A 26,255-nucleotide genomic window follows, 5' to 3' on the forward strand; every position below is an offset into this window, starting at 1 on the left:
ACTATTGGATGTTCTTATAGGCAATTTAGTATTGCCAGTGTAACAGTATGGCTTCCGTTCCTCTAGTTAGCACGCACTAACTAGCTAGGCCTTTTACTTCGGTTACACCAGCCTCATCTCGGGAGTTGATGGGCTTGAAGTCATAAACAGCGCAATGCTTGACGCAAAACGAAGAGCTGCTGGCAAAACGCACGAAAGTGCTGTTTGAATGAATGTTTACGCGCCTGCTTCTGCCTACCACCGCTCAGTCAGATCATATGCAACGCAGGACACGCTAGATAATATCTAGTAATATCATCAACCATGTGTAGTTAACTAGTGATTATGATTGATTGTCTTTTATAAGATAAGTTTAATGCTAGCTAGCAACTTACCTTGGCTTACTGCATTCGCGTAACAGGCTCCTTGTGGAGTGCAACGAGAGAGGGGCAGTTCGTTATTGCGTTGGACTAGTTAACTGTAAGGTTGCAAGATTGGATCCCCCGAGCTGACAAGGTGAAAATCTGTCATTCTGCCCCTGAACAAGTCAGTTAACCCACCGTTCCTAGGCCGTCATTGAAAATAAGAATGTGTTCTTAACTGACTTGCCTAGTTAAATAAAAGTATAAAAAAATATATATATATATTTTGAAAATCGGCAAATCTCAAGGCCAACAGACTGTTAAACAGCCATCACTAACATTGAGTGGCTGCTGCCAACATACTGACACATCTCTAGCCACTTTAATAATTAAAAATTGGATGTAATAAATGTGTTTCTAAACAACAGTATACAGTGCATTTGGAAAGTATTCAGACACCTTGACTAGTTCCACATTTTGTTACATTACAGCCTTATTCTAAAATTGATTAAGTAAATGTTTTCCTCATCAATCTACATACATTACCCCATAATGACAAAGGGAAAACAGGTTTTTATATATTTTTTTATTTATAAATAGAAAAAGACTTGAAATTGAGCTCAGGTGCATCCTGTTAACTTTGATCATCCTTGATGTTTCCACCTGTGGTAAATTCAGTTGATTGGACATGATTTGGAAAGGCACACACCGGTCTATATAAAGTCCCACAGTTGGCCGTGCATATCAGAGCGGAAACCAAGCCATGAGGTTAAAGTAATTGTCCGTAAAGCTCAGAGACAGGATTGTGTTGAGGCACAGATCTGGGGAAGGGTACCAAAACATGTCTGCATCATTGAAGGTCCACAAGAACACAGTGGCCTGCATTTTTAAATGGAAGAAGTTTAGGATGGGCCTTTGCGGTTCCAGAGCTGGCCGCCCGGCCAAACTGAGCAATCGGGGGAGAAGGGCCTTGTTCAGGGAGATGGCCAGGAACCCAATAGTCACACTTATAGCGCTCCAGAGTTCCTCTGTGGGGGGACTGGGGAACTTGTCTGGATCGAGGGAAAGATGAATGGAGCAAAATTCAGAGATCCTTGAAAACCTGCTCCAGTATGCTCAGGACCTCAGACTGGGGTGCAGGTTCGTTCACCTTCCAACAGGACAACGACGCACACAGCCAAGACAACGCAGGAGTGGCTTCGGGACAAGTCTCTGACTGTCCTTGTGTGGCCCAGCAAGAGCCCGGACTTGAACCCGATCGGACATCGCTGGAGAAACCTGAAAATGGCTGTGCAGCGACACTCCCCAGAGCTTGAGAGGAACTGCAGAGGAGAATGGGAGAAACTCCCCAAATACAGATGTGCCAAGCTTGTAGCATCATACCCAAGTAGACTCCAGGCTATAACCGCTGCTAAAGGTGCTAGAACAAAGTACTGAGTAAAGGGTCTGATTTACTTATGTAAATGCAGGATTTCATTTATTCGATAAAAAAAAAAAACTAAGCAATTTTAGAAAAAGGCAGTAACGTAACAAAATGTGGAATAAGTCAAGGGGTCTGAATACTTTCCGAATGCACTGTAGATAGGCTAGCAATTGTTGTTCATTTTCTCTCTCGAAATGGCTATTTTTCTCTAGTTGCTGCTTGACGTTGGCTAGTATTTATTCTACAATTATTTTCTTCATAGAAGGTGTCAGTGACATAGGCCAATCTACAACTGGTACGCAAGTGTCTGAAATGGACTCAAGAGTGCTCATGACAGTTAGGCTTAGTTGTCAGGAATATTGCCTCAGTCCTTTACCTCAGCCGGTCAACAAAGAGATTGGGATGGTACGTGTGTGCACGCCTGTCTGTGTGTGTGTGTGTGTGTGTGTGTGTGTGTAATTAGATTAGTGCAGCTCAACAGGGTGGGTTTCATGTCTCAGCAGGTCACAGATGATCAGATTAACTGGAGTAGGCAGGGCTCACTGGATTACCAGCCCAGCCTACTGGGCTACAGCATAGACCTGGGAGGCAAGAGAGTTGTAAGAGCATTGAAGACACGCACACAAATCCTATCTCTATGTTGACAGGCAAGCAGAACATACACACACACACACACACACACACAACTCTGTAACATACATGCACAAAAAAACTTGCCCTCGCTCTTCGGTCTGGACGCTCCCTCATAACTCGTCCTCAACAATACAATGTTAGACAGTCCTTTTTCAACAAGCACATAAGTTAGACTTGCTTGTAGTCAGAAAGACTGTTTATTTCTGCTTTATCTCAAGGTTCATCATTTGTATTAAGTGCCACCCTGCTATTTTCAAGCTGTGTTCTTTCACAGAAACTGTGTGTGTGTGCTCAATGTTCCAGGCAGCACCTCACTCGGAATACACTCTCATTGATGTTACAGTCAAAGAATTAGAATGAGTTGATCTATTTCTGATTCATACACAGTACTGCCTGCCACACTTTTATACAATGCCCTCTCCCCAGATGGAGATGTGTGTTTTTGGGAGTGTGTGTGTTTTGTGTGTGGGCCCGTGGTAGAGGGACCCCTGCTGAGGAGTGTCCCTACACAGATGACACTGTGTCTGCGTCTGAGAGAACAGGAGGGGGGTATTATCACCTATCTTTCTCACTCACTCACTCGCTCTCCCTCCCTCCCTCCCTCTTTCTCGCTCCTCTCGCCTCTGTAGTGGAAAGCCAGGAGGCTTAGGAGGCTCTTTGCCACACTCCTGGGGTAATCTCAGGCGTGTCAGCCGTAGCACCGCTCGCCCATCTCTAGGATTACGGGTGTTCAAACAAAGGCATATGTAATTACCGCCGAGACAACACTGTAATCTAGTAGGCAGTGCGTGAATGCAACGGGAGACGTGTGTGTGACAAAAAGCAAAAACAGGCCTTTGTTCCATAATTTATTTTTGTTAATGGTGGCTCTCATTTGTGTTGTCGCATAATAGCCTTATGATGAGACTCGCCATACATGTAGGCCAATACAAAATGGGCAAGGTTTGTTACAGATATATCTACCGTTTTTTCTTCGATTTGTACTTTTGACTATTTCTATGGTGTAAGAAACTCTTAAGTTAAAGGAAATGCTAATAGGTATAGTTCATCTTCTCAAATGTCACGATTAAAAGCCATAGGATATAATTTCAGTATTTAAAGTACAGCATTTCAATTAGTGCTTATTTCCTTTTAGAAGACCTGTGTGCGTGGAGTTGAATGCCTCAACATGAGAGCCATTTGCAGCTATGGTGCCCAGTACTGCTTACGGATGTCATGGCACCTTGAGTAGTATTCATGGCTAAGGTGAACCTGTTACAGTGGGCTTGAGTGGAATAGGGCACCGGAAAGGGACACTACTACCCCTAAGGAGGATGAAGGGACCTCCTGTCTGTGTGCATCCAGCAACGAGAACCCTTCTGCTTTCTTCCAGAGTGGTGTCAGGACCTGCTTTTTCTGGGCCTTAACGTGTTCCGTAAGTGCCCATCCTGTTGGGTTCTCATTGCACAAGGTTTCGCTTAAATGTCACACCTGACTGGGAATAAGGTTGACATGCCAGCAGCCATTAATGCCCAGAGAGAGACCGAGAGATGGAGAGCGAGACCTAGAGAGAGAAAGATGAAGAGAAGGAGAGTGACTGAGAGGAAGAGAAGAGGCCACCAGGTCAGTGGAGACACAAGCCCCTCTGATATGGTGTAAAGGGATTACAGATATTCCCTGCTTCTTGTCAGAGAAATTAGTGTCAGTTCTCACAGTGAGCGAAGTCGTCGCTGGGGAGAAGGACAAACGGATGAAGTGAAAGGACTTTGTGTTGTCAGAGTTTCTCCGGAGGTGCCGTCATCTCAGGAGTTGTGGGGGATGTCTCTGGAAACGCAAAGGCATGAAGAAATAATGTTTAGCGCATTAACTGTAACATACAGAGAGAAGCCTAGCCCGCGGCGTTCCACTATGTCTCACCAGTGCCTCATTTTTTTATTCCCCCCCACGACTCTAATCCCTTGATTGAACTGGCATTAGGTCTTATTGGCCTTCTCGTCTGTCACTCTTCTCCAAAAGGCCATCGATCCTGGCTGTCGAGCTGTCAGGATGGTGATAATGTCATAATGTGGGTTTCAGCTATGCGAACCCTGTACAGTGCCTTTCTCCTGAGGGTGAATGAGTAGCTTGTGTCTGACCCTAGTCACACAAAGAGACCGAGAACCCCACCACTTCCCTCCATAACTAAAGCCCCCTCTCATTCACCAACATAATCTCTCTCCCCGAAGTCATGTATATCTAATTTAATTGAATTTGTCACATGCCTTGTAAACAACAAGTGTAGACTAGACTAATAGTGAAATGCTTACTTACAGGTCCTTATTTCAACAATACAGAATTAAATAGAAGATACAAAATGTTCTAAGACATAAATAGTGACATAAGGAATAAATACACAGTGAATAATGAATAACAATAACAAGTAAAAATAACATGGCTATACATAGGGAGTAGAAAATAACATGGATATATATATACAAGGAGTACCAGTACCGATTTATGTATGCGAGCAAAAGTTTGAATGATGGACTGAGGTGGGGGTGGGGGGGGCTTTGAACCCCTACCACCCACATAACGAGAGGGATGCCACCCAGCCTTCCCTGAATTAGGGTCTAGCTTTACTTTTGAATTTTGTTTTGCACCTCTGTCGGCTCAAGGGATGGTGAACCTCGGGCGAGGCAATAGAGCCCCATTGAAAGGAAAATGCAAATGGCCAGTAGTTAGCGGAGGCCTCAACTGAATCGCCGTTCTGCGGCCCTCTGTGCTGTGCCACCCACAGACACGCAGTCATCACTGTCTCGATTCAGTGCACAGCTGATTGAGAAGGTGGGGGGGGTCGGAGGTATTTTTTTTTCTAGGCAGGGGGGGTCATGCCAGTACAGCAGCAGTCAGCCACAGTGTTACCTTAAGGGTACATGTTTTTCCCTCCTCACCAAGGCCTCTTCAGAACGAAACGGCTGCCCTCGGTTTTGGTAATGTAGCACAATGCTATAGCTACAGCAGGCATCATACAGTGTACTCGTAGTCTTGCTTGCCCCAAATTCACAGCAGCTGTGGGAAGAGACTAACTAGGCTAGTTTATTATTGAGATTCTTGAGGGAAACAACTTTGGCTCCATTTGACTACCCCAATATGACAAGGGAAAAGTGCTACCATGATTGAATGACTTGCCATGATTCGATGACAACATGCATGTGAAACCCCCAATTTCTCAGTGTTAAAGACTTTGGATTCACATGGGCAATTAATAGTTGTAATTAGCCTCCAAGGGGACGGGCCTAAATGGGTTAAGTGAGCATAATCCTAATCTGTTCATGAAATTACAGACTTTCATCTGCGTCCCCCTGGGATTAATCTAATGTACATGGGCTGTTCATAGAAACTCAGTAGTTTAGGGAAGGGTGACCGCTAACTGGGTAGAAAAAGGAAGGTTTAGTCTCCCTAGAGCCATAATTTTAAAAGTGGGTGGCAAGAAAGCTCGGTCCTGTGGTTAAATATGTAAAAAAAAAAAAAAAAAAAGGGGCCAGCATTTATTAGTATTATACTCCCGGCCTCGTTGTCATCGCTTTTCAAACCCCTAAGAGATAATTATCTTCTTAACCATATTATATTATTAGGCCTAGTATCACAAGTTAGCTAGATGCATAGATCCTTGACTTTGTGCTGAAATTTTGAAACAGACCCAGCTATCAGAAAGGATCCACTGTGTCATTACAGCTGAATGATGTAGCGTCTGAAATGGGCTTGTTTAATGGGGTAATCATGTGGCTCAGGTTTCAAAAGCCCCTTTTCATAAATGCGTGCTCCGATGCGATGGTGAGGATGAATAAATTCTTGCTCCGTCAGTGTGGGTGGTAAAGACAACGGGGCCTCTCTCTATTCCCCCGCTGGGCAAGATAACATCTGACTCGAGCTCTGACAGCCTCTCGCTCAGTTTTTCATCATCTGAGACAGGCAGCTTTTTAGCACTGTCATTGTTACACGAGGAACGCTCCGGGGCGCTCTCCGGCAGCTCTGCTCAGAGAGCGGAGCCAGCCAGAAACGCTCCTCTAGTTGTCTCTTATCTGCAGAGTCAGTGGCACGACTCCCTCTGAACAGACCGACCCTGCTTGCGTCATCTCACGTGTACTTACTGCATAAGTGTTCTAGCCAGCATCGCTGTGACTTAGAGAGCCAGTGGGCTGTAAGTTAATTAGTACCTGAGTGAAAAGGACCCTGTGATTATCATTTAATAATGCTTGTTAAAATTTACACCGCTCCGTCAATGCTAATAAGCAGAAGTAAAGTAATGTGGAGGGAGAGCATATTGACCGCTGTGCCACACACTTATGAATATAACCCCCTCCTTTCTAATGTGTCAAATGAAACACTCTCCTCAAGTGTTTTTATGGCTGCTTAACTCCTCCCTCAAATGGTGAGTAACGAAGCTCTAAACTGGCACCGAATACATTGAATCAATCACGACATTGGCAGCAAAATGTCACAAAGAAAGCATTGTTGTCATGTGGCTCGTTTCTAAGCAAGCAACCCAGGATTTTCTGAGTTTTTCCCTGACCACAGAAAATAGGCTATAACTAGGTTCTGGGGTTTGGTCCAGGTGGTCACGGCCCTACTCATGCGTGTGATTGTCAGGGGTCACAGCACTCTCTAATGCCCTTCAGGCCATCCTCACAGTCACAGGGAAGGCATCCAAAGCTCAGCCTCAGCAGCACCGCATCCCCCATCACTCTTCCCCTCCCAGCAGTCGCCATGGAGTCTGTCTGCCTAGAGCGGCGTCAGTGAGAGAGGCTCTGATTGGTTTTGACACCTCTCAGGCTCTTGGCTGCGAGGCACAGCGATAACATTATTCTTTGGCTGGGGATGAAGTGGAGAGTAGGAGGAGGGATATCCTGCGCCAGTGGAGAAACTGAGAAGGAGTGCAGCACTGGCACGAACCATCTGTAGAAACTGAAAGGGGCGTAGAGTGCAGCCCTGTGGCACCCCATCCGACGGGTGACTTGACTTCCCCCACACTAAACCAAGACCTCTGTGCCCCTCCACTAGGGAAAATGATGTTCATATCCTGAAATGAGTTATTTTAAGGATAGGCCTGATGTAAAAGGAACACAATCATGTACTGTTTTATCCACCGACGCAAAAAAATAACACTGCATTAATCCCATGATGATAGATAACTATCAGTGTTTGTTTTTAACAGTGTAGCCTGCTTTGCCCCAGACTTGTCTTGGAGATGATTGTATGATGGGTTTAGTACTTACTTTAGTATATTATATCTATCTATAGCTAGTTTCTTACATAAATAAGGCATACCTTCACACATACAGCTTTGTTGGGCTCAGTTCGGCCCTAGGTTGGCCTTCTATGTCCAACTTCATGTCCCAAATCAGTGTGAATGCCTGCTCTGTTTGATGCTCTCACTGGTGCTTTTTTATCACAGTGGGGTAAAAAACAAGCACTTTTCACCAGGTTTCTAATTTTGCCTCGGGAAGACAACACCCGGCTGACCAGCATGATTACACGTTATTTGTTCTGCGGACTCCCCGGGATCAAATAACCCCTCATTGAATAAAGGTCCGCTCATGTTCGTGACCAGAACAATAATCTGGATGTTGAAACGGGGGAACCATAAATAAAACGTGGTTCAGATTTACAACCACCCTTATAGGGTTGACGTTGACATGTGATGTCAAGAAAAATATTCGGGTCATCAAGAATGCGGTCCACTTCATCTTCTCTGACATGTTGCCTTGGCTAAAAGCAGAGGCGTCATGTACCCATTATTTGGTACTTAAGTTTTCAAACATCTGAAACTGCTTTTTCCCCCTGCAATCTAGAGTGATAATCATTATGCAACCTTGCCAGCAGACATGCCAGCTAAGATAGTTAGAAAAGCTACTCTGACTTGATTTATAGCTAGTTATGAAGTTAGGTTCCCAATCTAGCTAGCTAAAGCCAACTTCATAAAACTGCTTTGTGGCTAGTGTTGCAGAGACACAACACAACATTTGTTTTATTTGCGAAGGAATGACTAGACAAATGCTGTGTGTGTGTCACTCTACTCCCTATCTCCTCCTCCATTGAGTATCTAGTGTCTTGCCTAGGCATCCCTTTGCTCTGTGCACCTTGGACGGAACCACTTACTAGGGAAAATGGGGTATGGGGGGGGTACTCTTTGCCTGGTCCAGTCAGCGGGCACCTTCCTCAAAATACCACTGATAGTATCATAATTATTTATACAAATATCTGTGGGCTTAAAAATAAAATAAAAAATGAATTTAACGTCTGAGACAAATCTGAGGGAGCACGTGCCTTTGCCCCGTATGGACATGACACCACTGGCAACACAGATCCCTTCAACCTTCATTTAGGGAATGTTTAGCGGCTCAATCCAAAATAATCACAAGCAAAGCACGTCTAAGGTCATCATTAGGCTCAGCCTAACATTTACTGCACACCATACAATATTGTTAGCAAACTGCAGTAGTAACCGCAGTGGAACTATTTTGGGGGTCAGAGCCAGCTAGGCAGTGTGCGCATGGAGAGCGGCTGGCTGTATGCTTGTTTGTCAGTGGACTGGTAGGGAGGTTGTCCTATTTCAGCATATACCTGTGACTGGGGCGTTGATGCTCAGCTAATTGGGTCACTGCTCTTCCCTTACTGCCTGGTGGTGTTGAGGTGAGGCATTTCAACAGCAGGAGATGGATACCGGATGCTTCAGATTTATACATCTGGTGAAGCATCTGGCGCCTTGTTCTATCTCTGGCGTCATTATCTTGCTAACACACGTTGAAGCCAAAGCCACACATTGTAAGGTGTTAAATCCTTTATTGAAGCAGCTAGCCATCAAGCGCAAACCTCTGAGCTTGCTACTCGCAGCCCCACCGGCCTGCTGAGGCCAATACGCCCAACTCCTCGTCATTTGATATTAGGATCCCCATTAGCCGCTGCAAAAGCATCAGCTGTGAATATCAATGTGCCCCTCAGTATTCAATGTATTGAAGAATGTCTGCATATGCCTCACCTCTGACCATATTCCTTAACCTCTGGCCATATGACCATATTTTTTTAATTGTATTTTTTTTCAGGGCCGATGTACGCGAGAGAACTGCAAGTACCTCCACCCCCCGGCCCACCTGAAGACCCAGCTGGAGATCAACGGCCGCAACAACCTCATTCAACAGAAGACTGCAGCAGCCATGTTGGCTCAACAGATGCCTTTCATGTTCCCTGGCACGACCATGCAGCCTACCATGGTGAGTAACGGACTACTAGGCATTACTACTCCTGATGTGTACAATTTGTTTATTTCTCTCCCCTCTTTTCTCTCGCTCTTCTTACTCTATAACTTTTGGGGTCTCTCCCTTTCTCTTCCTCCATCCAACCTCTTCTCTCTCTGCCTTTCTCTCCCCCTGCCGTCTCTCTCTCTCTCACCTCTTTAACATTTCTGTCCTTCTCGGTTTCCCATCTTTCCCCCCATCTCGCCCCCTATTTCTCGGTAGCAGTCGTTTCCTATTAGCCAGGGGCTGGGCTCCAGCCCGGGGCTGAGCTACGCTCCCTACCTGACCCACATGACCCACAGCATGGGCATGATGCCCACCGAGATGCTCCAGCCCAGCACCCAGAGTATCATCGTCCCTGGAAGCCCTCCCTGCTCAATGCAGAGTTCCTCCTCCAACCAGAAGCTTCTACGCACGGACAAGCTGGAGGTACACCACCACCAACCAATAACAATACCAGAAGTCATAGTATATCGAAGTATATTAGCAGTTAGGAGACATCACAAACTAACCAAGTACAATACCAGGAGATAGGAGAGCCGGCCTCTGAGCAGTCACGATACGAGGAATCAAGAGTTTGCCCTTCGAGCGGGTTGGGAAAGCCTCTCCATAATTACCTTACGACACCATCCTTATCCACCTAGGTTGATGTGGAAGTTACCCCTTATCACAGATCTTATTTTCCCTAGTCCTAACCATCATAGATGTAAAACTTATATTTTACATACTCCCTTTCCACACACCTTTACTTTAAAAGAATAGATCACTTTAAGAACTTGAGCGCTGACCAACAGAATACTATACCTCACCGTTGATTAACGGGGCGGCAGGTAGCCCAGTGGTTAGAGTGTTCGACCAGTAACCAAAAGGTTGGTGGATCGAATCCCCGAGCTGTCGTTCTGCCCCTGAACAAGGCCACTGTTCCTAGGCTGTCATTGTAAATAATAATTTGTTCTTAAACTGACTAGTTAAATAAAAAATATAGATATTTTAAAAATCTACTTAAGATAGATGAGATTATTTCAATGGGGGGTTTGTTTATACCACAACAAAGCACCAAGTTAATGAAAACAAAGAATAGCCTTGGAAGGATGGCAAGCACAGACAGACCTGGGAGTGTAGGTGTATTGTGTGTTTTCCTCAAAGTACCGTCACTTAGCAACAGAGCGATGTGGTTGCTAATGAGAGGCCATGTTCCACTGAGGAATGGGGATACTCCCACACTAAGTGAGACTGTTTACCGCCTTCTGCATGTTTGTGTGTGTTCTCTCCATGCTTTGTGTGTCTTTGCGTGTGTGTGTGTTTGCGTGCGCGTGCGTGCTCTCCCCACACTTAGTGAGTGTGCGGTGTTATGTTTTACATCCCAGGCTGTGAGTGAAGCCCCCTCTGATTGACTACGCCCAGGCTTTGAATAGATTAACATCTGTCTGTACATTATTCAGTCCATAGTTATAAACATAATGATAAGTTGTTGATATGTTATTGGTATGTGTATTATATTGTATGATATATTAAGCTAATATTTGTGTCTGTCTGTCACTGTGCATGTCTGTCTATTTGTGTGTGTGTGTGATTATGCATGTGTCTGTCCATGTATGTACGTGTGCATGTCTGTTTGTCCGTGTGCACCCCACCCTCCTTCCCAGGTGTGCCGGGAGTTCCAGCGGGGCAACTGCGCGCGTGGCGAGACGGACTGCCGCTTCGCTCACCCCAGCGACAGCCCTATGATTGACACTAGCGACAACACTGTGACCGTGTGCATGGACTACATCAAGTCACGCTGCTCCCGGGAGAAGTGCAAGTACTTCCACCCGCCGGCCCACCTGCAGGCCAAGATCAAGGCTGCGCAGCATCAGGCCAACCAGACGGCTGTGGCCGCGCAAGCTGCTGCCATGGTGAGACCCTCCGCCACCCTCACAGCCTGTAGAGTAGTGAGCACAGCACACGCACTAAAGTAGGTTTCAGAAATCTGCTAACTTTTCCAAATTCCCTGGTTTTCCAGAAATCCTGGTTGAAATATTCCTGAAGTCAGGAGGGAATCCTTGAACTGTAATTTCTGGAAAACCTTGGACTTTTGGGAAAGTTACAAGACTTTTGTAGCCCCAGCAATGTCAGACAGCATACCTGACAAAGTTCCAGATCAAAAAATATCATTTCTAATGTTTATAATATGTAATCAACTATAGACAACTAGTTTGGTAAAGTACACACACTAGAATCTTACATCTAGAAAAGAACACAAGTACATAAAATGTGGAGCACTGCTTTATTTTTCCATACAGTTGATATACCACCTTCCTAGAATACTATTATGGACGCTTCTATACAATTCACATAAATGTGACCACTCAACCCACACTCAGGTCATTGTATAGGCTCTATAGTTATCAGGCTTTAGATAAGGTAAAGCGAATGTATATCACGACCACAACAGTTTATGGTTGTGTCCCAAATGGTACCCTATTCCCTATATAGTGCACTACTTTTGACCAGGACCCATCCCAAATGGTTTCTATTCCCTATATCGTGCACTACTTTTTACCAGAGCCCTCTGTTCAAAAGTAGTGGACTATATAGGGAATAGAGTGCCGTTTGGGAATAGAGTGCCGTTTGGGACGTAGTCTATTATTAGCTTCAGGCTAGGAGCTCTTTTATTCGCCCTTGATCATACAAACAAAGACAATGCCCGCCCTCCTCTCAATGATAAGTGTAGCTCTCTGCAGATCAGTACAAATTGAATCAAGAGAGATGGGTGAGAATGTGAGGCCAAACTGACATTAGGGCTCTGGTTGGTCATTGATCCACTCCATCATTATTGGACCCTCCCCCTTCAGGCAGGCAGAGAGGCAGGCAGGCAGAGAGGCAGGCAGGTTTTGGTAATAGGACTTTCACTTGGCTGTGACCCTCCCTCCCCCCTCTCTATACTCTGTGTCAACATTGGTCCGAGTCAGTGGCTGTTGAATGAGTAGACTTGGCTCTGTCTTGCCCGCTGCCACTCACACTGCCGTCACTGCTCTCGCGCTGCTGTCTGATTCCATGGCATCGTCCAGCATGCTTTTCGTCTCATCAACTTGCTCCTCCATCGCTGCTTGCTCTCTAAAACCCCAACCGCACGCACCTCCACTGATACTGGGTGAAAAGATGACTCGAGCACAGTTAGAGTTTAAAAGAAAAAGGACACAAACAATAGGAAAACACACGTCATCCAGTGCAGAAGACATGATTATGAGTTAATGACAACTCGCGCTTTGTTTCCTTAAGCTGGTGTGACCTTAGATAAGATATTGGGGCGACAGGGCTTATGGTTTACCGGAGGACAAAGAGCTTTTTAGTCAGCTCTATGGGAGCATTTCCCCATTGCAATCCTCTGAATAAATGTATAATGTACTATACAGCCATTACAATGTACTGGCACAAGGTACAGTAAATTAGATACTGTGTTAGTTTTTTATAAAGGAGAACCTGCGTATATTTAATTATTTTTAGGATATTAGCAGGAGAAAAAAACGAGATCCCTCCCGAAGGGGGAAGCGTATGGTTCCGGAAGCGAGAGGGTTAACCACTCGACCAGACTCTTGTCCTAAGTTAGATACAGTTACGGGAACTGAAAAGTTGTACCATAGTACAGTTTTTTTTGTGACAAACTATCAAAAGGAGACCAAGTGCCATGTTGCTCATGGATTGTGTAACTTTTTAGTGCCCACAACTGTACCAACAATACATGTATCATGAGCTTACATTACCCAAAGATTTGTTAATCTGGAAATATACCCCAGACAGAACCAAGTTTATAGTACATAAGATTATAAACAGCAGGATCTAACCTCTACCTGTTATGTGTTGAGTTTTAGACTATACAGTTACACTGAGGTGTCATTTGATTTAATTTAGCTCCATTTCTGCCTTCCATAGCCTGTTGTATCGCAAGTTGAATGCTGTCATGTTTCCCTCCCTTCCGTTTGCTTCCATTAACATAACATTTCAGTCTAAATCTAACACGGAATCTGAGGTGTATTCATTTGGAATGATCGGTAACACTTTATAAAATATCTATCTTTATAAAAGGTACATTAATGTAAAGTGTTACCGAATAATCTTAGTATTATCCTACACATAAAGCAAAGGCTTGTGCATGGCCTAGTAATCATAAGTGCCTTGGTTGTCCCATCGATGTTACCTTTGTGCAATGTCATCGATTGGTTTCATTCAGAAGCCTTGCTAAAAAACGTCAGTTTTTTCTCTTCTTCAAATGTTATTGCATTGAGCAAATATATATATATTTTTACTGTAGAATCAAAGAGGAATGTAGAATAAACAGAGCTCCACATTTTGTGATGACTTTCCTAATAACAAATATTGTTACAAAGTTGCCCATTAACCACACACTAACAAGTTACACATTCGGGTTCACTCATTTATTAGTGTAGTTATGGAAAGAAAAATAATAGTTTTGTTTTTACCACCTAAATCAGATTTTATTTTACCCCATGACTGAAATGGATGTGACCGACCGGATGCCAAAACATTGTCCATTCTACCATTGTCTGCCATAGGGCATCTTCTATCAAACCATTGGTCATAATGGTCTCTAAAATGGGCATTGGTTCCAAATTGCACTGCTTTTATTGTAAAAGCTAATAATTCCAATCAACAAGACATGTGGTCCTTCATTGTCCAATCAACAATACTTGATTCAACAATGATTCTCCATTGTACATTGATCAGAAACTCTCACTTGCTGAGAACATCTAGTCCCTGGTAGCCCATTCCCTTAGCCCCTTGTTTTTTTGTTTTCCCATATCTAAAAGAACTGGATAGGTTTATGCGATGGTGATGGTTCCATCCTAGCCCTCTAATATGTTTCCTATTGCTTTCACCTATCCAGTCCTTTCAGCTCTATGAACACAATAGTAAGGGCTAGAGCAAAGACTAGGGTTTTTCGGTGAGAAATGGTTGTTGCACTCACCTATTCTGTCATGGTGGCCAGTCACACCAAAGCACCAAAAACAGAGCCAACAATATTCCATACAGCAGATAGTGTACAAGTGTGTTTACAGAAGAGGCCGAATCCTACCTTTTTTTAGATCTGTGTACACAACTCAAACTTTCACGTAAATCACGATTTCAAATGGAGATTTATGAAAAATTATGCGCACAGATCTCAAGTTAGGATTTGGCCCAACTGAATGTCAATTGTTTATCAATAATACCCCAACATATGTTGATACATAGATTGATTAGATAACTGATTTACTTGTAAAGACGTAACTAGCTTTACAGAACTAATAAGTGCAATCCAAATAGTTTGTTTACTTCATAAGTGCATTTGAAAATCTTTGTATTTATTAAACTTTTTAACCAAAGGTATAGTAGATGCTTTTTTTGCTTTTGTACTAATTCAGAACTTTAGTGATATGTTTCTTTAAACAAACAGCAAACTATTTTTTGTTTATGTGCATGCCTATTGTTTTGTATGTGGTATACTGCATTCAGATTATTTTGTTTTGTTTTTCCTTCTCACCTATCCACAATGCAATGCTGTCCCCCATGACGCACCTCTGCTTGCTGTTACCTGTATGTTAATACGCTTGACTCCCATTGGCCCACTGCCATCATGTGCTCGCTGCCTGCTATTTAAAGACTCAGTCGACTGCCAAAGCAATGAAGCGACCCCTCGAGGCAACTGTAGAACTGGTACTTTGACCTTTCACCTTTTGCTTTGCATGTAGCTTCTTTAATGTACTGTAGCAACTCACAATAATTTTAATTTGGCTTTTTGCTGTTTTAAATGTCCAAGTATTTTTTATTATGCAATTAATATCCACCAATATGATTATTGTAGTTATTATTTTAGTATGCTTTACATTGATTGATCGTATAACAACAATGAGAATGTTAATTCCCAAGTATCAATTTGTTTGTTACTGTAAATCATTGTTTTATAATTGCCTTGCTAGATATCATGTGTAGTTCCTTTATTGTCCCCATGTGGTTATTTAAACCCAAGTTGCCATTGTGACTTCTCTGTTGTAACTTTGTGCTGTTTTGTAGCTAGTAGCCACAAAAGACCCAGAGAAGCAGTGTGATAGTATAGAGAATAGTCATATGAATGTAGTCATTTTTGAGGCCTCCGCCTCGTTGTATCTAACGTCTCCTCGTCCCTCCTGTACAGGCGTTCCCCCACGGCTGCCTGCAGCCCCTACCAAAGAGACAAGCACTTGAGAAGAGCAACGGGGCCAGCTCGCTCTTTCACCCCAGTATGTTGCACTACCAGCAGGCCTTGGCCAACGCACAGCTGCAGCAGCAGACGGCTTTCTGTGGCTTTCCCACAGGTAGGGAGTACACCTGCCCACAACACATGCACATGTACCTGCACACAGACACGCATGTAGGCACACACACACACACACACACACACACCCCTATACACATTTAGGTACACAGATACACACCCATGTAGCATGTAGACACAAGCTGGATAGAGCTTCCCTAACTTTCCGTTTCCCCATAAAAGCATCAAAGGGCAAAGTTCAAGTATATAACCCTTAAAAGGTTTCACCAGGTGAGCTTGTGAGGAAATGGGATATTCCCCATATTTTCTCCAAAAGTTTGAGGCCAGTCTCTCTTTAAACCAACAGTGTGATCAACCGTTATTCCTCAAGTTGTTATGGGCCCTGTTCAAAGATTGCAATTGGAATTGGCTCGCAAAACTACCTCTAACTTCCTTCATACTGGACGCAGAGACATACAAATGGTATCCATGAGTTCATCTCACTCTGGAGAAGTAAATAAAGGAATTCATTGCCAAAATCCCGAACTATCCCTTTAAGCCTCTTGTGGATGAGACTACCTTCCCCTAATCCCCTATCCCTCCCTACCTACTCCTTTCTTTAGTGTTATCATCCTCCATGGCCTTTACACCCTTCCTCTCCTTTCCCAGTGTAGGAAGCATGTTCAGAATGCTGTGTACACACCACACATGGGTTCAATTAATAACAATTTCTCTTGGAATATTCTAGCTGTGCTTTATTGAACCAAAAGTGCAAACGCTGCCCATCTGGCACTCCAGATCCAACGCATAAAGTAATTTGAAAGAAGACATACTATTTGAACCCAGGTCTGATTCGTTCTCACTGCATGGTTCAAGCATCCAGCCCCTAACCTTCTCTAGCCTGATCCCAGAAATGTGTGTGCCGTCTTGCCAGCTCTTATTGCCATTGTCACACCATGTGTCTGCTGTGACAGAGACCATAGGAGTTGGCAAGATGGCACACACATATCTGAGGCTAATAAACCTCTGACACTTAAAAAGTTTAATTTGTAGTATGTGTGATCTTACCTTCCCACCCCCCCAGAACATATTTTTTTCATGATTTATTTACAGACCAGACTTTTTTTGTTTGTTTTTTTGTTTTGTTGAATTGAACCTTTATTTAACTAGGTAAGTCAGTTAAGACAAATTCTTATTTGCAATGACGGCCTACCCCGGCCAAACTTGGACGACGCTGGGCCAATTGTGCACCGCCCTATGGGACTCCCAATCACGGCCAGATGTGTGGCATAATGTATGGCATAAGACTACAAATGGAGTCAAACTGCACAGTGCATTCATACCAATTGCAGGCTTGTGAAATTTGTTTAAAGGCATGTTGTTTATATAGCTAGCTACCAAAATCTCTAGCCTGGTCCCAGATCTGTTTGTGCTCGCTTGCCAACTCCTATGGTCAATGGCATGCCATACCGTACAAACCGATTTGGAACCAGGCTACAGCCAAAATCTCTGTCTCCTCTTTAACATGTTTTTCTCCTCCCCTTATTAACCCTCTGTTCACTCTCTTCCACTGCATGATCACACAGGGTCAGTCTTGTGCATGACTCCAGCTAGCAGCCTTGGTAGGTTCCTTCCTTTCCCTTTTTCATTCTCACTATGCTTTTAAAGGAATAGGGTGAAGTTGCCCCTAGACTCTGATCTTGGGTCCCCACTAATGTTTAAGGTTAGGATTGGGGGAGGAGAAGCTGATCCTAGATCTGTACCTAGGGGAAACTTCACCATGGAGCCTCTTTAAATTGGGGGGAGAGCGGGAACAGGCCGGGAGATGTAAGCGATTACAGGTGACACAAAGTTCATGGATGTTGTGACACAGTGAGCGGCACGGTTGTAGAACATTGGGCTAGAGTGCATGATTGTTTCTACTGAAAAGCGCCACAAAGTAATGCAAAGTCCTTACATGTCAATTTGAACTCACCTGTAAGAGATGATTCTCAATTAGGATGTAATATATTTTGTTACTTTGCTACTTACTGTCTTCTACCCTAATTATGAAATGTGAAGTGTTATTCTTAACATTATCAGTATTACTAGTATAAAAAAAATGGCATTCCAAATGAATTGTTTGTTGAAAAGTAGATATTGTGCTTTTTACTGTGCTGTGTTGATCCCAGAGAAAAATAGATAGAGGGTGAACACAATTGGTAGAAAAGCTCTCGATCTTGATGGGGCTCTAATTGTTTTCTAGTTAATCTCAATCTTATAATACCACTCATCATATCTCACTCAGTCCTCTGGGAACAACTGATTGTGGGTCCAAATTTCCTTACTTGTGATTGTAATTCAGCTTTTTCTCCTCTTTTTTTTTCTCCCATGCTTTCTCTCGCTTTTGCATTGTGATGCGCACACCTTCCGCTGGGCTAACCTAACGATGGCTCGCCCCTCTGTAATATGCATCATGCCCAAAAACAACAACCAAACAATCAACACCTGTTGCCATTGTTATCACACTGCCTACCTGTTCATTGCTTCCATGCCCCCCCCCCCTTCCTGAAAAAGTACCCATGATGTACAGTGCTACGCCTGCTACTATCTCTGCAACAACAACTCCTGTCACAAGTGTCCCCTACGCAGCAGCAGCACCAGCCAATCAGGTTTGCTCATTTTAAAGCTTTTTCATCCAGTCCCAGAGCTCTAAATAAGTGCTTGATGACCATAGAGCTCATCTTCTATAATTTCAATTGAACTAGTCAATTTCTTTGTGTGCCCTCTATCCAACTCTATGGCTGAGCCCAACCTCCACGTCCTTCAATTAAATTCAAATTGTATTGTCCCAACTCATTCATGCTCTAGTCTGCTACTGTGGTATTGCAATGTCTGCCACAGGTGTCAGAATGTGTTGACTATTATTTCAGAAGACTACTGTACGTTTGTACAAGTATATGTTTAGTAATTTATTGGGCATGTTTCACAATGACCCAGTGAAGCACTTATTCAGAGCTCTCACATTTGCAAATAATAGTTGTTGTCTTGTGTTTCATTAGATGCTAGGTTTTGTTTTGCATGCATGTTGTTTTTCATCCACTTTACGTGGTCGAGTTTCCATCTTCACTTGCGTTAGAAACATACATCACCTGTGTGTTTCGTGACACGCACGCACATACACCACCTAAAAAAACCTAGCCACTCCATCTCCATCCACCATGTTGGCTCCTGTCAGCAAACACAGCTTCACTCTCTGACTTCCTCTTCTGCTTGGCGGTGATGGGTGAGGACGAAAGCCTTGAGGAAAGTGTCGATCCAGGGTGGACATGTCTGCTATATTAGTGTTACAAGAGACAGGAAGGACGTCTCCGGAAAGGCCTAAAATGGCTCCAGATAAGCACAGTTACTAGTTAGACGCATGGCTCTGTGTCAGCAGGGGCCGGGAAGGTGCAGTTTGGTGCGGAAGTCGGGTGACGCGCACACACACACACACACACACACACTACTCCTTTTAAACCTGACAATTACAGCGCACTGCCAGGTGGAGCGCCCTCAGCAAACCAAGCAGTCCTCCCATTAACCCCACTTAGAAAGGCCTTGAGCGGTGGCCACGTTACAGGCTTGATGAGATTTGATTTACATCTGTGGTCAGTGAGCTTTCCCATAAATGTATTGGACGGATGACGTCGATCCATGATCATCAAGACTTCCGGTTGTCGGTGAATCATCATTATTTCACACTGTTCCCTCATTGATTTATATTGAGAGAAAGTGATGGTTGGTTTTCTGTTAGTTTTCACATCATTACACATTCAATCCCAGGCTTTATTTGGTCAAAAAATGGACCAGAAAATACACTCTTACACATACTAGTTCAGAAAGTATTTATACTCCTTGACTTATTCCACATTTTGTTTTTACAGCCTGAATTCAAAATGGATGAAAATGTATTTTTATTTATTTTTGTATGACCAACCACACTAGTATTATTACTAGCACATTACCTATTATTGCTACCTGTAATGTTTTATTATTGTAGGCCTACTATTACGCATATGTCTCTCTACCCTTTTCCTCAAAACTCAGTCCCACTTGCTATTTATCATTCATGACTAGCAATTTCCTTGATATTGTTCTATTTTTGGACCATGACCAGGGAGAAAATCTTTTTAATGATTACCTTCGAATCACCAGGCGGTAAATGTGTTAATATACCAATAAGAAAGAGTAAAAAAAAAAAAACTTAGCTGACCCTATTCTCCTCCTGCTGGCTTTTGCAGATTCTGCCATTATTCTCCTGAAGTTGCCGGTAATGGGCTACACTGACCTTTTTTTCATGTGGAATGCCAATTTATCTTAACATCTCTACCATTCTGCTTGCCAGTTATGGTTTTCATATGCACATTTTCGTGAAACAGTCACTGTCAAAGTCATTGTCTTGGGGTTAATCAAAATTCTATCCGAATCCAAATGAAAATGATAAACTGAAAGTAACTTCTATTGCCATTGCCAACGATGTAAAAATAGCCTACATAAAGCCAACGAATAAAACCATTACAGACTGCAGGTACAAAATATCCCGATTTAAAAAAAATAAAATAATATCCTATAAATCACATTGGCTACAGATGGCCTGACTGCAACTAACTTGAAACATTGTATCAACTATTAACTTGGATTCAGGCTGAAGGTTGCACTAGCTAACTTGAAACATTGTATAAAATATTCTGGGCCCTCAGTTTCCCATGCCAGTGAGCACAGGACAGACACAGTTGTAGGCTATTTGCGCAAGGGATAAGAAGCAGTGCTTGACTTGGGCAGGAGCTCACTGGGGCTGAGTACCGACACCTCACATTTTCTACTGCTTGAGCTCCTGTTCCTTTTATAGAACATTAGCTAAAAGGTATTGTGGATCTCCTAAATATAAAGAGTACCAGCACACAAAATGAGTACCGGAACTTATTTCAGTCGAACTCCAGCACTGATAAGAAGTAATCAGGTAGACCTATTTAATTACGTTTCCACTGAATCAGAGCATGCAATTTTGAGTGATTATTGAAAAGGTAGGGAGCTGGGAAGATTTTTCAAATACATTGAGGAACAATTGTAATTCTCAATGGATGTAAAAACAGACTTTGTTTGCTTGCTGTTTGAGCTCAAGAACACATTACTTTGAGAAGCTCCACAGGTCATTAGTGGTGGTGTGTTAAGCCAATCAGAAATACTATCAGATCCCCAAATGGGCACATGTATATGACTACATTTGCGTGCAGGCCAGGTATTCTTTAGGCCAACTTCTATGTGTGCGCGACCTTACTCTCAACATTGACAGGAGCGGTCCAAACAAGACAATAACTCAATTGAAAAAAATGGGTAAATGGAATGAAATTAAACATAACTTGTTTCTGGCAAGTGTATAATAGGTTGTGATAACGAGAAGACTGGAATAATGATATTGAATGCATTAACAGAAATTACCATAACAAAGTAACAAACATTGTAGATTAGAAATGATAGGAATTAACGGTAAATGTACTACTGGTGATATACAGTACCAGTCAAGTTTGGACACACCTACTTATTCAAGGGTTTTTATTTATTTTTACTATTTTCTACATTGTAGAATAATAGTGAAGACATCAAAACTATATAAGTAAAACATATGGAATCATGTAGTAACCAAAAAAATTGTTAAACAAATCAAACCTTTGCACACTCTTGGCATTCTCTCAACCAGCTTTACCTGGAAAATGCTGAGCACTTGTTGGCTGCTTTTTCTTCACACTGCGGGCCAACCCATCCCAAACAATCTCAATGTTGGGTGATTGTGGAGTCCAGGTCATCTGATGCAGCATTCCATCACTCTCCTTCTTGGTCAAATAGCCCATACACAGCCTGGAGGTGTGTTGGGTTATTGTCCTGTTGAAAAACAAATGATGTGAAATGGCAAATCGCTGCAGAATGCTGTGGGAGCCATGCTGGTTAACTGTGCCTTGAATTCTAAGTAAATCACTGACAGTGTCACCAGCAAAGCGCCCACATACCATCACACTTCCTCCATGCTTCACGGTGGGAACCACACATGAAAAAAATCATCCATTCACCTACTCTGCGTTTCACAAAGACACGGCGGTTGGAACCAAAAATCTCAAATTTGGACTTACCAGACAGACCAAAGGACAGATTTCCACCGGTCTAATGTCCATTCCTCGAGTTTCTTGGCCCAAGCAAGTAATTTCTTCTTATTGCTGTCCTTTAGTAGTGGTTTCTTTGCAGCAATTCGACCATGAAGGCCTGATTCACACAGAACAGTCGGAACAGTTGAGATTAGTGATGCACCGATATGACATATTTGGTTGATATCTGATATTTTCCTTGCCAAAAAAAGTGATACCAATAAGCAATATTTAAAATTTTAGCGGCCTTTTAAACATTCTAGTACAGTTAAATAGTTAAAACACACCCACATGAACGCAGCGGTCTAAGGCACTGCATCTCGGTGCAAGAGGTGTCACTACAGTCCCTGGTTCAAATTCAGGCTGTATCACATCCAGCTGTGATTGGGGTTAGGGTTTTTGTAAATAAGAATTTGTTCTTAACTGACTTGCCTAGTTAAATAAAGGTTACACACACACCACACTGACCAACAAGTTATTTTGTTGGCATTTACGTATGTCCCCATTACCAGTAAAACATCATCAAAACCTGTTTCTTTCACTTACTTGCTGTGCTGTTTTGTTGTTCATTTGTTTAGTCATTTCATTCTCAACCACGATTTCTATGGAACGCCGTTTGGGTCTTTGCGTCAAAGATACTTTAGTAGATAGTTTCTACTGGTCATTGTTTTCAGGCTGGTTGTATTGGTTCTAGCTAGTTATCAAGCTAAAGATAGCTACCCCAAAAGTTGCGGTCGAACAAATTATGCTTTATTTCCAACGCGGCATTGTAAACACATCGTTTGTGGCTGGTGTTTGCAGACTTTTTTTGTACAGCTTTGACAGTGCTACTGTATCTTTTTTGACACGCAAAGACCCAAACGGCGTTCCATAGTATGTATGTCATGAAGCTAATAACAGTGGGACTATTCCTGTGTAACTCCGGTAGGGCAATATCTGACCAATAGCGCACTTGGTAGTGTGTACCTGTGCTCGACCAGTCGGCAAATGCCAACATCACCCACGACAGAGAACAGTTGATGGTCAAGGGCAATGAATACCATTATCTTGGCTTTAATGGATTATGCCCTTTTGAGTTGTCTCGCTGAAATGTTTAAACTCTTTCAAATGACTGCTCGACTTGTTGGCTGCTCGATCCACACAGCAGACATTGTGGGCTAGGTTAGGAATGCTGTGTTGCACGTGTAGAGCAAAATTTGGCGTGACGTTATTACGTCATGTAAATAGGTTATATGCTGTGCACGGTAGCTTTGACATGGATATTTAACATTGGTGTTAAATTATACATCGGGCCAATACTGATGTTGCCATTTTTAGCCGATTCCGATATGTTCACCGATATATCTTGCATCCCTAGTTGAGATGTGTCTGTTACTTGAACTCTGTGAAGCATTTTTTTCGGTTTTGTTGGCATTTACGTATGACCCATAACGCTTGAAGGTTTTTGCAACTGCACATTCAAAGTTCTTGAAATGTTCCGCGTTGACTGACCTTCATGTCTTAAAGTATTGATGGACTGTCATTTTTCTTTGCTTATTAGTTGTTTTTGCCATAAAATTAACTTGGCAGGGATGCAAACCTTTCGGCGAAATTCGCCGTTTTGAATCCAAAATAGGTGGCCTACGTGATTCGTATGCAAACTGCTTGCTTTCACATTAACCACTTTTTATTTTACACAAAGTGACTGATCATGTGGATCATATTCTTTGTTGTTTAATTAGTTAAAAAACCTGGGGGGGAAGAGAGAGAGAATATTCAGACAGGACACTGGATAAGACATGAGAAATACTCCAGACATAATAGACTGTCCCTAGTCCCCTGACACACAAACTATTGAAGCATAAATACTTGGAGGCTGAGACAGGATGGGTCGGGAGACACTGTGGCCCTGTCCATAGATGCCCCCGGACAGGGCCAAACAGGCAGAATATAACCCAACTCACTTTGCTAAGGCACAGCCCCCACCACTAGAGGGATATCTTCAACCACTAACCTACTACCCTGAGACAAGGCCGAGTATAGCCCACGAAGACCTCCCCCACGGCACAAACCCAAGGGGGGCGCCAACCCGGACAGGAAGATCACGTCAGTGACTCAACCCACTCAAGTGACGCACCCCTTCTTTGGGACGGCATGGAAGAGCACCAGTAAGCCAGTGACTCAGCCCCGTAATAGGGTTAGAGGCAGAGAATCCCAGTGGAGCGAGGGTTTCCGGCCAGGCAGAGAGAGCAAGGGCGGTTCGTTGCTCCAGTGCCTTTCCGGTCACCCTCACACCCCTTTTCCAGACTACAGTCAATCATAGGACCTACTGAAGAGATGAGCCTTCAATAAAGACAAAGGTTGAGAATGAGTCTGCGTCTCTCACATGGATAGGCAGACCATTCCATAAAAATGGAGCTCAATAGGAGAAAGCCCGGTCTCCAGCTGTTTGCTTAGAAGTTCTAGGGACAGTAAGGAGGCCTGCGTCTTGTGACCATAGCGTACTTGTAGGTATGTACGGCAGGACTAAATTGGAAAGATGGGTAGGAGCAAGCCCATGTAATGCTTTGTAGGTTAGCAGTAAAACCTTGAAATCAGCCCTAGCCTTGACAGGAAGCCAGTGTAGAGAGGCTAGCACTGGAGTAATATGATCAAATGTTTTGGTTCTAGTCAGGATTCTAGCAGACGTATTTAGCACTAACTGAAGTTTTTAGTGCTTTATCCGGGAAGCCGGAAAGTAGAGCATTGCAGTAGTCTAATCTAGAAGTGACAAATCATGGATAGATTTTTCTGCATCATTTTTGGACAGAAGGTTTCTGACTTGGTCTTTTACCAAAAATACCACCCCTACCTAACTGATTGGCTCAAACGCATTAAGAAGGAAAGAAATTCCACAAATTAACTTTTTAACAAGGCACACCTGTTTATTGAAATGCATTGCAGGTGACTACCTCATGAAGCTGGTTGAGAGAATGCCAAGAGTGTGCAAAGCTGTCAAGGCAAAGGGTGGCTATTTGAAGAATCTCAAATATAAAATATATTTTGATTTTGTTTAACACTTTTTTTGGTTACTACATGATTCCATGTGTGCTATTTCATAGTTTTGATGTCTACACTATTGTTGTACAATGAGTAGGTGTTTTAAATATTTTGACCGGTAGTGTATATTTGTTACCTCTCGACCAACAGCCTAACTACCAAACAATCGACAGGTCGACTAATTGGCGTCAGCCCCACAGACAATAGTCTTGATCATAAGTACCTGCAGGTCAAGCCTCTCACTGCCCTGACACGGATGTGGGGGCGCCCTCTTCTGGCTGAATTGGGAAATACACCGAGATACACTAGTGGTGGTTTTGTCACATTGGTTAGAATAAGTAGTTAGAGTAAACATTGGTTCACATATCTGCAGGATGATTGTACAATGTCTGCTGTCTGCAGTAAGGATTTATGTAAAGTTCCATCCGAAGCACAAAAAAACAAACAGTGCAATCAGTGTCACACACATTTTATTCCAACAACATATTCTGATGTTTGCTTTTATTTTATTGTCAGTCAGGCATCCACCCCTGACCTGTCATTTCCTTTTTTCTGTCTATCATGGCCCATTCACTCACTCCAAATGACTGATTATCTGATTTGCTGTTGTTACTGCTGTCCTCATCAGTGACGTCTGTGTATTCCATTTCCAAGCATGCAAGCATCTCCACCCTTGAACACTTATGATCATTTTTCATGCATTCATTACACATGTTCAGTGTGCATGTACAGGTGATTAGAACGCTTGTCATGGTCATTCAGGCAGTTTGCCAGTTAACTGTGCCAGTGTGTGAAGTGACCTTTTGCCTTTGCTAGCATTGGCCTGTAACGCATGGAAATAAAATGCCTAAAAGGGGGAAAAATCATTATATTTCAATGCTGTAGCTGGTACAACACATCATTGTGGTCCTCTATGCATCAGCCAGCTCATCTACTGTATCGGTCTGCTTTCTGAGGCCTTTCACTGCCATGATAAGCCAATAATTTGCTTTCTGTGGCCCTGTCCAAAAACGTCCCCTAGACCCTACCACCTAAACAGTTGACCTATTTTGTATATTTGAAAGAATTGGATAGGTGTAGCTCGACCTTTTCCTCTTATATTACTTACACCCATCTAGTATTCTTGGATCTACGCAAGTGCCTGGGGGGGTGGAGGCA

The 26,255-nt window shown here is 43.1% G+C and overlaps 1 protein-coding gene across 36 annotated transcripts in view; it reads left to right on the forward strand.

The window, feature by feature from the left end:
- Positions 1-26,255, forward strand: part of LOC110495966 (muscleblind-like protein 2a) — a 99,661-nt gene that overhangs the window by 43,159 nt on the left and 30,247 nt on the right. For 4 of the 36 annotated variants that reach the window (XM_090208326.1, XM_090208319.1, XM_090208325.1 and 1 more), the window contains exons 3-6: positions 9,459-9,626; positions 9,876-10,079; positions 11,297-11,545; positions 15,823-15,982. In XM_090208326.1, coding sequence (XP_090064452.1) covers positions 9,459-9,626; positions 9,876-10,079; positions 11,297-11,545; positions 15,823-15,982 — 781 coding nt within the window. Of the gene's footprint in view, positions 1-9,458; positions 9,627-9,872; positions 10,080-11,296; positions 11,546-15,290; positions 15,345-15,822; positions 15,983-17,507; positions 17,544-18,477; positions 18,573-26,255 lie in introns of all 36 variants that reach the window. The other 32 variants (XM_090208324.1, XM_090208318.1, XM_090208323.1 and 29 more) reach the window with 15 other exon arrangements.

The sequence above is a fragment of the Oncorhynchus mykiss genome, chromosome 18, assembly GCF_057628025.1.
Source record: "Oncorhynchus mykiss isolate SJ-2025 chromosome 18, ASM5762802v1, whole genome shotgun sequence".
Taxonomy (NCBI): domain Eukaryota; kingdom Metazoa; phylum Chordata; class Actinopteri; order Salmoniformes; family Salmonidae; genus Oncorhynchus; species Oncorhynchus mykiss.